Below are 16,639 nucleotides of genomic sequence, written 5' to 3'. Positions count from 1 at the left end.
CGGAGCACTTGATCACCGCACAAGGACAAATGTCTGGGTGCAGAGGTCAGGTCCCGCATCCTGCAGGGGCAGGACAGCCCTGGGGTCCTGGGGACAGCCCTGGGTGCACGCCCCCACCCCAGCTCCACCTCCTGCTGCAGCTCTCCACCACCTCCGACCCCGTGTACCACCAATGTCCCCATCACCCTCCCAGCCACTCGGAGACCCCGCGGGGACACAAGCGGTGACGATGGCCCAGATGTCCCCTGGATGGGGCAGTCCATCTGCTCGGCCCAGGTTGGACTGGGCTGGGGGGCATCAGCCCCTCGATGCGCTCCCAGGGGACCCCCGGCCCCACTGCACCCCCCCAGCCCCTGGCACTGCCCCCCTTCCACCACGAGCCCCCTTTCCCCGCGGTGGGGTTGGATGCAGCAGGGACGTGGAGACAGCCACTACCCCTTCCTCCGTCCTTGACATCCCCGAGTGGCCGGACAGAGCGGGGCACGGTGCTGGCAGAAGAGAGAGCTTGAGGGCTTTGCAACCGTAACAATAAATACAAGGTCTTCCTCACACACTGCATCGAACGGCCGTGCTGGCCCTTCTCAGGCCCGGCCCTTCCTCCATCAGTCCCAGAGAGATCGCTGCTCCTCGGCGTCGGTCACTGCAGGGTCCCAGAGGGCTCGTCATGGCAAGAGTCACGAGGAAGGCGAGAGTCCCGGGGTCTGCCACGCCGGGCTGCGGGGGCAAAGCCGTCCCGCTCCCTACTGCAGCAGCTTCGGTAAATCCACCTGCCGGAGAAGACACCCCGTTACTGGGCAGAGCTGGGAGAGGTGGCAGGGGCTGCTGGAGGGGCTCCAGGACCTGATGCAGAGCTGCTTGGTGGTGCCAGACCCCTCCCCAGTGCTGCTGGACCCTGCCCCAGTGCTGCTGAGGATGCTCGGAGCTCCAGGGCCACCCATCCCACCTGGCTGGGTTATGGCTGTCCCCAGGGCAGCCCACACAGGGACACAAAGCACTGGGGCAAGCGAGGAATTTCAGGGCTTGGTGCTGGGATGAGGGGGAGATGCAGCCCCTCGGGGTCCCCCCCAGCCCCAGGGGTGCAGGAGCCTGGCGAGCTGCTGCCCTCAGGGACCTGCTGCCCACACAATCCTGCCTGCACTGGCACCATTGCAGCTGAGCACCACTAACACTCAGCATGGGGAAGTCCTGGATCCCCACCCCCTAGGTTTACGGGTTAAAACTGGCTCCTTTTCTGCATCCCAACCCCTGGGCCAGATCAGGCCACTGGAAGGAGGTACCCACCCCAGGGGCTCTGCCAAGGTTTGGATCTGCTGGCCCCATGCACTGCACAAGGGATGGTGCAGAGGGACGGATCTGCCCACCCTGTGTACTCTGCGAAGGGACGGACCCACCCCTGCCGCGTGCTGTGCATGGGGGCTGCAACCTCAGACCCCAGGCTGTCCCCCCCCGAGGACCTCACCCCCCACCACCAGGTGATGACAGACGTGGCTGCAGATCTCAGCCCCCACGCCAGCCCTGCCGCGGCCCCGCACTTGCCTTCTTGAGCTGTTTGAGGTTGCTGGAGCGGATGGCCGCCAGGAGCTGGTCCCGCGAGTTCTTCTCCTGGACCGGCAGCGCCCGGTCTCCCATTTTCCTCTGCGTGGCCGGCGAGAGCGAGTTCCTCAGGTTCTCGTTGATCAGCGGCGGGGCGAGCGGAGGAGGAGGCGGGGGCGGCGCGGCGGGCGCTCCCCCTTTCTTGGGAGAGTTTTTGGGGGAAGCCTTGGGGGATGGCTGCGGGGACCCCTTGGGGGACCCCTTTGGGGCTCCGACCTTGGGCACCTCCAGCAGGTCCTTCTTCTCCCCGCGCTCCTGTGCCAGTTTCTGCTCCTGGAGGCGTTTCTGCCTCTGTTTGTCCATGTTCCGGCTCAGCAGGTTGGTGACCGTCATGCGAGGCCCGGCCAGCTCGAAGTGGTAGCCCAGCTTGAGCAGCGTGGTGTTTTCCTTCAGGAGCTTGGCGATCTCCATCTCCGTCTTCCCCCCGCAGATGTGCCGCTGGTTGTGGAAGCGCAGCTCCGTCAGCGTGTTGTTCTGCAGCAGCGCCCGGAAAATGGCCAGAATGCCCTTGCCCGTGATGTGGTTGGAGTCCAGGTTGATGCTCGTCAGCACCTTGTTGGACTTGAGCATGATGGCGATGGCGAAGGCCACGTGGTCGTCGGCGCGGGTGTTGGCCAGTGCGAACAGCTTGACCACCGTGTTGAACTCCAGGGCCTCGGTGAAGCGCACCAGGGTCTCGTTGTTGATGCAGTCCGAGTTGTTCACGTTGACTTCGGTCACCTCTGCGTCGTTGTTCTTCACCTTCTCGATGAGCTCATCGAAGATGCTGGAAGCTTCGTCTTCCTTGGCCTGGTCTGGGGAGCTGCCGGTGGCAGGCTTGGAGGGGCTGCTCTCGGCCGCCGCCGTCGCCTTGGCCTCCTGTTTCTCCTCCGCTGCCTTTTCTGCCGCTGGTTGAGGTTCCTCCTTCTCATCTGCCTTTGATTTTTTCAGATCTGAACTCTTTTTCTCTTCTTTTTTATCTTTTTCTTTCTTCTCTTCTTCTTTTTTGTCTTTTTCTTTCTTCTCTTCTTCTTTTTTGTCTTTTTCTGCCTCTTTCTTTGACCCTGAACTCTTCTCTTCCTCCTTTTTGTCCTTCTCCGTGCCCTTCTTCAATGCCGAACCCTTTTCTTCTTCCTTCTTGTCCTTCCCTGTCTCCTTCTTTGCTGTTGAGCCCTTCTCTTCCTCCTTTTTATCCTTCCCTGCATCTTTCTTTAATATTGAGCCCTTCTCCTCCTCCTTTTTATCCTTCCCTGTGTCCTTCTTTAACACTGAGCCCTTCTCTTCTTCCTTTTTGTCCTTCCCCTTCTCCTTCTTTACCACTGAATCCTTCTCTTCCTCCTTCTTGTCCTTCCCCATCAGCTTTTTCTCCATGGCCTTGACCTTGTCGTTGATGGCTTTCCCATCCTTGGTTTTGCTCTCAGCCTCAGCTTTAGCCTTTGGGTCTGTCTTCTGAGCACTTTCTTCCTTTTTTGAGTCTTTCCCCACTCCTGTATCTCGTTTCCGGGCCAGGTCTTTGGACGGAGCTTCCTTTCCCTTTTCTTCTCCATTCTTGGCTTCCTGCTTCTTCTCGGCCAGTCTGGTTTCCTAACAACAGAGAAACAGGGAGGCGTTACAGGGGCAGGGTCCCCGACCTCCAGCCTCACCACCCCGGTCTCATCGCCACAAACTCAGCTGCTCTCACACAGCCCGGCTCGGGGAGCTCTGGGAGCCCACGAGGGATGAGCTGCCCCGAAACACAACAGGCACCGTCTTCCTAAATTGCTGCTGGTGGCTTTCAGCCCATTTGTATGGGGCCAGCGAAGGGCTGGAGGCTCTGGGGGAGATGGGGAAGGCAGAGCCCCAGCCCCAGCACTGCTCAGGGTGGGAAATGACAATTGGGTGAAGGGAGGCGTGGGCAGTTTGTGATAGAAACCTGCGGAGGGCATCGCACAGGGTCCCCAGGAGGCAATGGGGATGCCAGAGGGGAGCACAAGGCCAGCTAAGCGATCTGCCCCAAATTGGGCTGGTTTAGCCCTGAATACAGGCCAGAGTCTCCTCATCTCACCCGAGTGATTTCCCAGCGCTGCTCATGCGCTGCAGCCCATGGCCCTGCATTGCAAGAGGCTGCTGATCCCAGCTGAGGTCCTGGCTCCGGGAGGGTTCGTTGTGTGAGTGCCCCCCGTGCAGGCAGAGCCTGCAGCACCCGGGTGTACCCAGCTCCTGCTGCAGCTCCCCAGGGCGTCGTTGCTGCACGGTGACACGGGTGATGCTGCCCACCCAGCGGTCACAGCCAGCCCTGGGCTCTCTGAAACGGGGCTCCCCAGGCCAGGATTCTGCAGGTTTGAGCTCCCTGCAGAAAACCAAAGGAACTGGGATGTGGCCTTTATCTGCAACGCGTCTTCTGGTGTCCAAAGGCATCAGAGGAGGGAAGAGCTTCCTACAGGGCGGTCTCGGGGAAGGACGTGTTGGGCACGGCAGTGTCGCTGCAGCTGGCACCCCTTCCCCAGGCACACGAAGAGGCCGTGCAGCAGTGCTCGCACCTCCTGAGCTTTCTCCTCTGTCCCCAGGCCAGTCAGGATGTCTGCTCACTCCCTAGCGGGCTGGCAAACAGCAGCGCTTTCATTTTGTCTGCAGCTGCCTGCCTGCTCCTCCAAGCGAGCTCTGGCTCTGTGTTGTGTGCTCAGCACGATGCCCCTGCCGTGCCCGCGGGGCTCTGTGGGCAGCAGGGGCTCAGTCCAGCTTTCGGCTCGCTAGCGCTGACCGCCAGGCAGTGACCACGTCCTCCCTGCATGCGGGCTGCAACCCCGAGGCTCAAGGGCTGTTTTCTTACGGGCTACCTCTAGCACCTAAAGATTTTCCTTTCCCTTTGTGCTTTAGGGCCATTTGATCATTTGTGCAGCATCTGCGTTGCTGCTGACCACAGCTAACCACAGCGCGTGTCCCGGTGCCGCCTTCACCCTGGGTGGATGGGGCTGGGCAGCGTCTCCCACCGGCACCACTTTGCAATGCTCTGCTTCTGCAACCCAAGGCTTTGCTGGGTGCAAGCACCCTCCAGCCTGCTGGTTTTCCTACAGCGCTGGGTTCACCTCCTCACGTGCCTGGAGTGATGCTGACACGGGAGCAAGAGTTGGTTACAGCAACGCAGCAAGAGCGGGGCAGTGGGGCAGGATTCATCTCTCCTAACACCAGATGAGACCCCTCTGCTCCCACTGACGGAGATGAGTGGATGTTACAAAGCGATGCTGGTTGCACCTGAACCCCTGACACTGGGACCAGGTTTGGTGCGCAGGGGAAGAGCCTTCTGTAAGGTCTGCGGCTGGGTTTGGTGATTTAAGTCTCCTTCTCCTTGTTCCCTGCCCGGGAGCACGCAGGTTCTTCTCCTCCCAGCTCTTCCTGGGTGCTCAATCGGCTTTGGTGGCCTCAAAGGTTTCTGTCCAGGGGAAGCAGAGGGCTGGGTGCTGTGGTCAGGACACGCTCAGGTCGGTGGTGTTAATCTGAGTGTCCTCATCTTGACCACAGCAATGCTGGTGGCCGAGTAGTGCTGCTGGCTGCGGGACAAGGGAGCACCATGGCGAGGGGGTGTCAGGGCAAGTGTCATCTTTGCTGGGGGGCATCGGGACTTCAAGGAAAGGCAGAAGAAATGTTTCTGGGAGATGCAGCATTTATGAGCTCATAGGACTAGGACAGCACCGTGGCTTCACCCAGCGCCTTGAAACCCCAAATAAGAGCCCGGAGACCCTGGAGTGCAGCCGGGGCTGTCCCCCCAGCTGGGACCCCACGGCCCAGGCTGCGGCTCTGCCAGCCCCATGCCAGCCCTCTGGGATGGCAGCTTGGTGGAAAGAACTGGCCCAGCCGTCAGCAGGGCAGCTGTGGGGACAGCTTGTACCTGGCGTGTGCACAGATGCCATCTGGGACGAGAGTTGTTTGTTTAGTTAAGAAATTTCTTGGCTCCCTGGCACGGACCTGAACAGACAGCAGAGAGGCACCAGACCCCACAGAGCTGCCCCTGCGGCACTGCTGGGCTGCGGACCCCCAGGAGCAGGGACAGACCCCATTCTGGGGATGTCCTGATCCCAGCACGTCCTTGTCCTGGGGTCTGCAGGGAGGAAGCAGTGCCACCACCTCCAGCACGGAGCTGGTGGCCCCTCTGACCCAGGTGTGCCCTGCTCCTGGGGCCGGGATGGTGCAGGGATGCTCGGTGACATCCCGAAGCACCTTGGTGAAGGGGAGCCAGGTCCCTGGCAGGAGGTGCACAGGATGGGGGCTCGCTGCCTTGCACAGCATTGCCCAACGGTGCCCTTCAAAGGTGTCTGGGGATGTCCCAGGCTGGAGGTTTCCTGCTCGTCCCTGCAGCCCCCCGGGGCTCTGCAGCCCTCTGAGCTCTCCCGGACCCACAGGCAGCAGCTCCTGCACACCGAGTGCTCCAAAAGCCTTCTCCTTCCTGGCCCAAGCTCACTTGGTGATGGGGGCCTGGGGCTCCCCTAAGCTCCAAGACCAAGCAGAGCAAAGGCTTTGGCCAGGAATGAGCAGATCCTGGAGAGAGGGAGGAAAAACCTGGCAAGAAGGAGCTGCAACACCTCCCATACGCATAGGAGGCAACGGATTTCTGCAAACAAGACGAAACCAGAGCAAAAAAAAGATGAACAGCAAATCCCTGCTAGGCAAAGTGGCTGCAGCAAGTGTATCTTTTTATCACATCATTAGCACTGTTCTAATTAAAGCTACCATCCCCTGACATGCTGCCACACATCCAGAGCAAAAAGGGAAGGGACTGGCGTGCAACGACCACCCCAGGCGCTGCTGCTGGTGCGGGCAGCGTTTGCGCGCCCACGTTGGGTGTGCTGTTAGAGCTGCGAGCTCCAGCAGAAAGAGCCCCGTGCCTGCAGGGAAAAGCTCCGCCAGGGCCCATCTTGGGCTGGGGGGACACGGAGGGGACATCGGGGACCCCAGCCATGGGGCTCAGTGGCAGGATGGTGCAGGAGGGGGTGGATGGGGGGAACAAGCACGTCCCCTGCTCCTCCCTGCACCTTCTCTGGCAGCGCGGCCGCCCCACAGCCTCTCCATGGCCATCTCCAGCCCTGCTGCTCGCTCCTCTCCCCAGCGCTGACATATTTACCTTGGGCACCTAGAAACAGGCACCACGGCACCCGCTCCCGTGCCATTCCCTCTGCTGCGAGCGCGATTATTAGGGGAATATTTTTACACTGCGTGTCAGACCTTTAAAAATAAGCCTAATGAAAACAGCCTGGTACTTGGCTGATTAATCACCAGTGTTTTGATGAACTGAAATGCCTCCCCGTTTCCTCTAAATAGACTAAAATGAGCATTGCCATTGCTTGTTAGCATTTGCAACCCTCAAACCCACTCAGATGCTTCCTTAAAAGGCAAAGCAGAGCGGGAACTTCTTGCCTGGAATCCCGGCGCTCGCAGCCCGCTGCAGCGGCCGTGGCCGGGCTGTGCCGCGTGGCTGAGCCCTGCGCCGGGCAGGCCCCGGGGTGGCTGGGTGGGAGCTGGGGGTGCCGGGCTCTGCTTCTCCCCCCGGTGAGTGGGGGGCTTGACAGCTCTCGGCTCCTGCCCCTGAAGCCCCACGGCTTGTTTTGGGGTGGGAAATCAGTGGGTGCCGATCGGGCTGCTCGCCCAGCGTGGGGATGGAGAGGGCACCAAAGAACAGGCTGTGAGCCCCAGGGCACAGGGGGGTCAGCTCCCAAGGGGCTGCCAGCTCTGTGCTGTTTGGTGGCAGCAGGGACGTGGGCACCCAGCAGAGGGGGGGGACATCTGTTCTCGGGGAGCATTGGTGCACAGCTCTCCTGCACCGAGAAGCAGGCGTCTGCCGAAGGACAGCTGGGCCAGCTGAAGTTAATCGCCCCAGGAATGATTTCAGCCTCGTGGGGTAACTACTGCATGCAGCCTGGAGCCCACTGGAGCCCAGGGGTCTTCTCGTGGCTCCTCTCCACGACCCCTCCCTGGCAGAGCCATTCATGCCTGCTGGCTTTTGCCACCCACGGGGGCTGTCCACCCAGAGCTGTGCTCTGCACAGACCAACCAGGCTCCCTCCAGAGCTGCAGGGCAAAGCTTAAGCCGAGTGGCAGTCCCCTTTTCCCAGCCTCTGCTAGGATAATAAGTTCCCCCCCGTGGGACATTTTCCTATCTGTCTTTTGGCAGGACGTGGCTCGGGCAATGGGAACCCACCTGCACAAATCCTGAGTGATGGAGGGGATTTTGGAGTGGGGAGAGCAGGGGCACGGGGGGCAGACATCTGAGACACAGCGGGGAGATCCCAAACCGTCAAGGGAAGGGTTTGGTTATTTGAAGTAAGGGGTTTAGGCATAGTTACAGCTCCATAACTGACCACCCGATCTGGTATCTGTGCCCAAGGGGTTTCGGTCTGTCCTACACGTGCTTCTGAGTCCTTCAAAGGTCTCCAGAGCCACTGTGAGACTCCGAGGTCCAACCCACAGCTCTACCTGGGCATCTGCAACATCCTCATGGTATGGGCCGTACGGAGCCCCCGTGTCCCCTCCGTCCTGCCCAACTCACCCGAATCCACCCAGCGGCTGTGGGAGGTCAGCAGCTTCCCACCACCCCCCAGCACAACTGTGGGTGAAGGGGGTGAGGATGCTGGGCACAAGCCGTGTGAGAACTCCCAGGGGACAGGGACATCCCCTGAGACTGTTCCTCTGCGTGCAGAAGTCCCCTGAGTCTCAGTGGCCAACCATCAGCTGTCATTGCCTGAGATGCTGCTGGGTGTTTGGGTACCCGTTGCCATTGTGCTCTAGGGAAAGGTTGCTGCAGCCAAGCTGATCCACGACGAGCGGGCCGAGCTGTTCCCTTCCTCCATTCCTCAACCAAGTTTGAGTAACCCGGGGACAGCTCAGAGCCAAGGACATTCCTGGAAAAACGCCGTGTCCTTGGCTGAGGCCGGAGCGCTGCTAAACCCAGACCACTGGAGAGCACAGGAGGGAGCAGAAGCCTCCGGCTCCTCCACCAAGCCCAGGACTGCACTGCCAGTGTGGACCTGGGGCTGGTCTGCCTTGGGCAGACCCCGGGCAGCCCTCCTGCTCCTCAGCCAAGAGCAAAGCTGCTCACACCCGTGGCTGTGCCTGCCGTGGGCTCCCTGGTAGGACCATCCGCAGGCAGCAGCCAGTTTCTCCCTTTTCTCCCTTGGCACGTTTGTTTTTCTTGGCATGGAGCAGGGCTGGAAGGATGCAGGCCCAGCATGACCCCCAGGCTGTGCTCTGCGTGCTGAAGCCCAGAGCGATGTAAACAACTTCTTGCCCCGTCCCGCCTCGGCTCTTACTGTTGTTCTAACGAGGAGCCCAGTTATTCCCCTTCCCCTTTGCTCAGGCCTTTCTAACCCCAAACATCACCGCCTCTTTGCACTTCCCAGGCCAGTGTTGTTTAAAACATGCTCCTTCTGAGATGCAGAGCTGTTCTCCAGGGACCGGCCAGCTTCTGGCCCTGACTTTTGTCTTTCTTTGCCTTCGTTGCTGAATTAAGGCGAATAACAAACATTTCATCTGTTTCCTTTAGCTGGCTAGCCCCAGCTCCTCTGCAGCAGCACGCAGCCATTTTCCAGAGAGCCATTTTCCATTTCCATTTTCCAGTGGCCCTTAAAGCCGTGGGATACTTTGCAAATGGAAAGTTTTGTTGCTCTAACAAAGCCTGTTTTTAGAAACCTGGGTTCTGCTCTTCTACCCATCAATTTCCCAGCCCCTTCTCCCAGCAGAACCGTGGCAGAAGGGGATGTTCCCAAGCTGAGGTCTTTGCTCTGCTCACCCCGTCTTCGGCAGAGGTGGTGAAGGGCAGTGGATGTCAGTGATGCGCACCCCAGCCACCTCGAGGCTGGATTTCTGCCTGGTGCGGTTTCCATGGGCAGCCCACAAAAAGCATTCCTTGGATTTTTAGGACAGAAGAACGTCAAAACCAGCTGTAGTGATCCTCACAACCCCCTCCTGCCCTCCACACCACTGGGAGCAGGATGCTGGAGCAGCAGGGCTCTGGCTCCCGGCCTCCCGGGGCTACATGGACACATCTCCAAGCCCCTTGCTGGGGCAGGACTCCCACGGGGGCCACCGCAGCCACCCCACGACATCGCTGCCAAAATTAGAGGGCTGGTTTGTTGGCCCAAACCCCAGGAGTTCCTGCGTCACCTGGGCTCCTCTGCCACGTGGGGGCTGCAGCCCCAAACCCAGCCCTTCATGAGACAGCGCGGCATGCTGGGGTCACGCTCTCCGCTTCCTAGGAACTGCAGACGCTCCCTGGAAGGAAGCAAACTGCAGCTCCCCTTCTCCTGCGGGCTGCTCCCATCCCCGTGCAGCTCTGTGCCAATTCCCACGCCGTGCACATCCTGGTCCTGGTCCCCCTGCCAAAGGCAGGGCCACTCGGTGCCTTTGGCAGCATCCAGCACATCTCTGTGTGTGAATCCTGACCCAAACACCGGGACACAAATCTGGGGTCTCAGCTCTGGGCTGCTCAACCCAACATCAAGGGGTTGCATGCCCCCAGATGCCCCAGCACCCTGCATCTCTTTATCAGCACCTCTTTATCAGCAACACCTAAACAGAAAATTAACCCCCCCATCGGTGGCAGCTCGGCCCATATAAGCTGAACGCCCCAAGCATTTCCATAGGTTTGTCTGCGTCCCCGTTGTGGATTATGTAAGTACAGACCTCAGCCGTTAACTGCTCTTTTTTCAGACTGACCAGAAACCCGGTGTTTTTTTGGGCTTGTGCCCTTAGATGGACTGGGTGCCTTCCAGGCAGAAAGTTTGCTCTTGGCACGAGCTGCGAGCCGCTGGGAACACTGCGTGCTGCGACTCGCGCTGGTCACAGCAAGGCTGTGCTGCCATCACCCCCTCCCCACGGCACTACAGCCCATTGCTCCGGGCGTGATGGAGTTCTCACAGTGGTTGTTCAAAAACGCAGCTCTGACCTATGTGTGTTGCCTCCTCTCCTGCTTCAGCTGTTGCTGCACTGAAGCCCTCTTGGCCACCCATCAGCGGATCGTTCCTGCTTTCCTTCTTGCCTCGGAGGTCTGTCTCCTTGCCTGTGGCCAGCCGGAGCTCCTTTCTGATACTCATCCTTCTCCTTCCAGCGTTGGTGCATTTTCAGAGATGAAGAACTACACATCCGAGCACAGGCAGCAGCAGGTTTTGGTTTTGTGCAGTGAGAGGTGAGAAGAGGAAGGGCTCTCCTGGAGGAGCTGCTCTGCAGCAGGCTGGAGAGCCCACGGAGCAGAAACCATCCGTGGCTGCCCCGAAGGGCCAGATGGGAGCCACTCAACACCTTTGGCTTCTTTCAGAACGTGTGACTATTTTGGATGTCCCCAGCTATTGTCTGCACCTCTTTTGGAGGCTGGGAGCTGGCAGAACACCTCCTTGTTCTGATGGGTAGAGCAGGCACCGATGTTGCCAGAGCCTGCCCCAGCCTGGGCTGAAAGAATGGCAAAACGGGGAGCTGGTGGCGGCTCTTGGAGAGGGAAGGGAACAGCCTTGGCATATCGACAGATCGGCTGATAAACAGAGCAGCAGAGTTTAAATACGCTCGTGTTAGTCACAGACTGGTAAGATGCTTAAAGAATGATACAAGCACTTCTTTTCCCTCGTTTACAATTCCCCTTGAGTCTGTCCCAGCTATTTAAATCTGGAGCTTGTTTTTCTTCCAGATATTTCCATGAAAAAAAAAAAAAAGAAAGAAAAAAAAAAAAGACAAGCTTTGAGCATTAATAGGCAACTTTAACTTGGTTTTCTGTAGTGTAGTAGAAGGGCTCGCCAGTAGGGATCATCACTTTTCCTGGTGTTTCCTTCCTCTGTGAATCCACTATTTATCCTTAAAAGTGGCCTAAACACAACCCAGCAGCGTGCGCCCGAGTCTACCTGTGCACACTTCAGCAACAGGATAGGAAGGCAGCAGGACTTTCTTGAAGATCTTCCCAAGGAGTTCCATAATCCCCGACCATGGCACTAGGACCTGTGTAGGACCTCCAAGGAGTGGGTCCCAAGGCTTACACGCAGAGACACGTGCAAGCACCTTGCTAAAAAAAAAAGCAGTTTTGTGGCCCTGGCACGAATCTCCTCCACTGGCAGGATGATGAACGCCCCCACATGCAATATTCCCACACGTCCCCAGCCTTCCCTGCCTGAAGGACCTTGAAATCTGTGCAGCCCCATGGGGAGGCAGGGCTGGGGGCTCTGGTAGGACCGGGACATCCAGGTGTCCTCTCCTTGCAGGCGTGGAGGGTGAGGGAAGGAGGCTTCGTCCGTCCCTGGGGAGGGTGGTGGGGCTGCAGAAGGGGGGCACAAGGTGGTGCCGCTGCCACCAGGCACTCAGCAGGTTGGGAGCCACCTGAGGCCAGGCAGGAGCCCAGGGAGAGCCCAGAATATCAGCAGGTGGGTGTAGTGGTGTGCTTTGAAAAGCAAAATGTCCCGTTGAGGACATGGCTACTGCCACGGTGTGCTCGTCCACCCAACCTCCTGCTGCCATGGCACGTGTGGGTCACGCCGAGCTGCGGGGCTCCCCACAGTGGCTCTTCTCAGCCCGGTCCCTCCTGGCTAGTGTGACCCCAGGGGGTCTGGGGGTGACCAAATGCCAATGGGGAAGATGGGGATATCCCCATGGTGCTACATGGACGCATACATGCTGTCAGAGGTGTCACCAGCAACTGAGGAAGAGGCAGACAAAGCCAGCTGGAGCAGCTCTCCCAAATTGCAGCCCTCACCCAGCTCTCCTGGCAGCAAACCCCCCCCCAGAGACACTGCACGCACCAGGCCCTGCCTCAGTTTCTCCTCCTTTGAAGAGGAATCCCAGGCACGATACAAAAATTTGAAGTGACAGCAAGTCAGCTGGGCCCCTGCTAACTCACAGCACAATGCCACTGCTTCAAACTCTGCCGTGTTTGTAACACAAATTTCTCTCTCATTATGTCTTTGCCTGCTACATGAAAAAGCCACAAACCATTAAAAACCTCATTTATCCTGTTGTTTTAATATTAGTTTAACCATGGCTCCCTTGATACTCGGGCCTGCGGAGAGGCCGTGCTGAGTGCATCCGAGGAGAGGCACAGCCCTGAGCTCCATGGTTGAACAGGGGTATGCCTTCACACGCCAGCAATATTTAATGAAGATTAATTAATTAATGCATCACCAAGATATGAATTTGGCTGCACGGTGTGGAGAAGTCAGGGCAAAGCTCACATCTATTTTGAGCTGTTTATAAACTGCTTCCTAGTTACCCAAGTTTGCCCTTTTCATCACAGAGAAAGACGACATGTTATTGTGAAGTTACAATATTTCTAAATATACCCAACGCTGAGGAGGGAATTGGGGTGCCTGGAGCAGGTCCAAGAGCGGAGAAACGCCTGCAAGGAGAACCGTGAGACTGGCCAGCACTGAGCCCTTTCCTTTAAAACCCCTTCCCTTTACAACACCTCCTTCCCCTTTGGCCAGCTCCTGCTGCCCCCATTGGCACCCAAACCCCACGAACAACTGCACCAACGAACGGTGGGCAATGAGCGGAGCTGGGCAGGGAACTCCCGAATATTTTCTATCCTCAGCACCTTTGTGCAAGGCAGCTGCGGACCTGGGGACCTGTAGCTGCAGGACAAGATGCCAGCCTCCTCCTGCCGCAGAGACAGCCCAGAGGCAGGACAACACCTCCCCGTGCTCAGGCTCCTGCTTCTCACTCGCTTTCGCTTGATGCATTTCACGGGGGATGCTGTGTGCCCAAGTGTGAAGAGGGCTGAGAGCTGCCGAGGGGCAGAGGTTTGGGTGGGCGATGTCGGCACCCAGCCTGACCACCACCGGCTGTGCGAACCCGCGGCACTCCTGCCGGTGGGCATGAGTGAATTGCAGCCCACGGCACCGCAAAATCTGCTGATATGGAGAGGGAGCTGTCATCGCAGCTCCCAGCAGCCGGCTGAGAGCTGGGAGCCGCGGGATGCTCCAGAGGGCTCCACGCACTCACTTCATCCAAAACACCCCCCTGGGGCACGGGGAGTGCTCTGCCTGTGGGGCTGATCTCCTCGAGCACTCCGGTGTCCCAGTGATCCCGTCCTGCCCCCTGCTCCTCATGGCAGAGCCCGGCGGGGCCCGTCCTGCCGGCGCTGGCACCTTCTGGGTGCTAATCCCAGGTCCCAATAATGCCAGGGAGGAAGGGATGGAGGGTATTTTTTCTTACCCTCCAGGGACTGAAATAGAAGAAGAAAGCCAGTTCTGCATTATCCAGTCACCGCAGCGCGATCTAACGGGGCCAGTTTCGTTGCCCAATTTGACGGGAAGCCCATCTGCTTTGTCCTCCACAGCCCAAAGCTACCGACGTTGAAACGGGAGCACAGGGAGAGCCTTTCCCAGGAGCTCCCTCATTGTGCTCCCCGCCAGCTCTTGTGCAGCACACTCCCAGGACACCTCTCCTCCCTGTGCCAGCCCTTGCAAACCAGTGCAGACCCCTGCGATGCCACTGGGATGACTGGGGCAGGCCTGTCCTGCTGTGCTGGCAGCTCTCCACCAGGGGAAGGTGAGTGCAGTGCCCTCAGCCAGGGGCACAGCACTTTCTGCAGTGACCCAGCAGTGGGAACTGGTCCCCCAGCCCACGCCAACACCACATATAGAAGGTGAAGGCTGCCAGTGCCGTGTCCTCGCTGCCAGGGGAAAGCTCCCCAGCAGCTGGGAGAACTGCTTAACCCCTCGTGCAGGTCTCCAGAACCAACCTGCTCTTACTTCTCCTGCAGTTTTCATCTTTCTCTCCCTGTTTGCATCCTGGCTGCACCCCAGGCTCCAGTCAGGAGAGGGTGTCCTATAATAAGCTCTGTACACATCCCCAGGGAGCTTTCCAGGCGCTCCCAGGCCACGTAGAGCTTGATTACTCTGCAGGGTGCTGCTGGGTGCCCTGGGACAGGGAAGCAGAGCCAGAGCAGGCAGCTCTGGGGAGCTCACACATGGCTCTGCTCCGCTCCCCCTACGAGGCTCCTCGGAGGATGCGGACCCAGCCTGGGACACAAAACCTGCCTGTGCTCCACAGAAAAATAGCTGCAGGGTCCCCTTCTTTTGCTTTCTGGCTCAGCTTGTCATAAAAAACGAGGGAAACCAAATGCTTCCCAGCCTCCCACGCACCGAGCACATACCAAATATTCTTAGTGCGGAGGTTAATAAATGTTACAGAGAAGTGGGACTGGCTCCCACTGAGGCGAGGCACAAATAGGCGAGATGAGGGACTGGCATGAAGCTTTCTGGCTCAAGGCGAGCTCTTAAAGGATTTGCCAAGTGCAGAGAAGGAGATAAATGTGCCCAAATCAAAATAAAAGAATGTGTTTTAACTGAACAATAAGGAGGAAACAAATGGCTTAGGACATAACCCACTTCTTGGGGTGATTTCCACAAATTAGCCAACTTTGCTCTTTTTTTTATTCCACAAGAACCAGATACTGTTTGAGCTTTTGCACAAGAGGAACTGAACGGACCAAGAATCTGGAGATCTCCAAAGGCAAAAGCAGGAGGACAGAAAAACACAGCCCGCAGGGTCGCTGTCACTGCAGCCGCCCCTCCAGCCTTCTTCTGGCTGTAGAAGCCACCTCTGCCACCAGCCCTGCCCCAGGATGCTGGAGAAGAGGCAGAGAGAAACCCCCCGGCACCAGCACCAGTTTTGGCTTTCAGAGATTTCATGAAATCCCCTGTTGGCTCCTGGTGTGCCAGACCAGCTCCCTGCCTCATCCTCTGGTCTCTCCACGACAGCTATTCCTCTCTAGCACGCACCACACACCGCTCACGGAGCTCACGTTTTCCGCCTCATCCCCTAAAACAGCCCCAACTCGCGGGTATGTCCGAGAGCCAGCTGAAACGTGGGGAGATGGGACTTACGTCTATCGATTGCTCCCTCTGGATACGTTTCTTGGTGTCCTTCTCACAGTGGTTGAGCACCGTGTCGCAGTTCTGCGGGCTGGTCGGCGAATTCTCCGTTTGGTTTTTCTGACTCTGCTCCAGAGGGATGCTTCCATCCGAATCCACCACATCCAGCTCCTTCTCCAGCTCCTCCATCTCCTCTGGAGACAGAGTCGACAACAAGCTGTCGATGTCCGGATCTTCACTCACTTGTCGCCGATATTTGGCAACTTTGGACATCTTGGCCCGTTGGCGAGACACGGTTGCGGTTGTTGTGGTACCCAAAGCAAGAGAAAAAAAACAGAGCCGAAGCTCTAACACTGCTCCCCGCAGAGGCAGCAGGTGCTGAAGCGTTAAATCGCAGCAGCTCTCAACCGCTGCAGCCCCGGGGCTTGGTAGTGATGAAGAGAGGACACCCCTCGGCCCAAGAGTTGGCCAATAACAGCGCCCAGCGGCGATTCGGGTGCGGGGAAGCCAATGGAGCCCAGCGGGAGGCGGGGAATGGTGCTATCAGAGCAGCCTGAAACCCGAGGACATTCCAGGGAACCATGCAGAGCTGCATGACCAAATTTAGTCCGGAGCATTTAGCCTTTTAAAGGCAATGGGCCAACGTAGTGAGAAAAACACGCAAAAATGCACAAGCTGGCAGGCTGGGGAGCTGGGGGCTGGGGGCTGATCCCAGCACATGCCCATGGGTGCCTGCGGGCGAATAAAGAGGTCAGCCTTGCTCCCAAGTCTCCCCCGTTAGCAGGGGGCAGATTTTCGGGAGATGAGCTTTATGTTGGTGACAGCTCTTGGCTGAAATCCGCAGCAGCGTGCCCATCCCAGGGGGTTTTCACCCTTACCCTGGTGCTCTCCAGGATCTGCGGGGTTAGCCAGAGCGCGCAGCCTGCCGGGCAGAGCTGCTCGTGGTGCTGGCACAGGCTGGCTCTGCACGAAGGACGTGCAAAGCCCGGCGCCTGCGAGCCCAGGAGGCACCAGGCAGCACGTGCCAGCCCAGCGCCCGCTCCTCGCTCAGCAAAGCCCAAGCTCAGCACCGTCCCCAGGTCGCCTGATCGGTGCTTCTGATGGTTCCCTGGCCCCTGCAGGGGGTCTGCAGCTGCTCATCCATTTCCCCGTGCCCAGCCCCAGAGACGTCCCTCCTGCACAGACCAAATTCCTGAGTGTCTTCTGCCTCTGGTTCAGGCCGTGCCTTAAGCCTGGGCTTTGGTTGGAGGC

The 16,639-nt window shown here is 58.5% G+C and overlaps 1 protein-coding gene across 1 annotated transcript; it reads right to left on the bottom strand.

The window, feature by feature from the left end:
* Positions 1-387: 387 nt before the first annotated feature.
* LMOD1 (leiomodin 1) lies at positions 388-15,760 on the bottom strand. Its single transcript, XM_084301697.1, has 3 exons — positions 15,401-15,760; positions 1,537-3,156; positions 388-767 (listed from the first exon to the last, which is right to left on the bottom strand). Exons 1-3 carry the CDS (start codon positions 15,659-15,661, stop codon positions 741-743), a joined length of 1,908 nt encoding a protein of 635 aa, XP_084157823.1. The 5' UTR covers positions 15,662-15,760; the 3' UTR covers positions 388-740.
* Positions 15,761-16,639: the final 879 nt, after the last annotated feature.

The sequence above is a fragment of the Netta rufina genome (genome assembly GCF_964035555.1).
Source record: "Netta rufina genome assembly, chromosome: 26".
NCBI classification, from domain to species: Eukaryota; Metazoa; Chordata; class Aves; order Anseriformes; family Anatidae; genus Netta; species Netta rufina.
The sequence above is the reverse complement of the archived record's forward strand: the minus strand, read 5'-3'. Positions and strand labels throughout refer to the sequence as shown.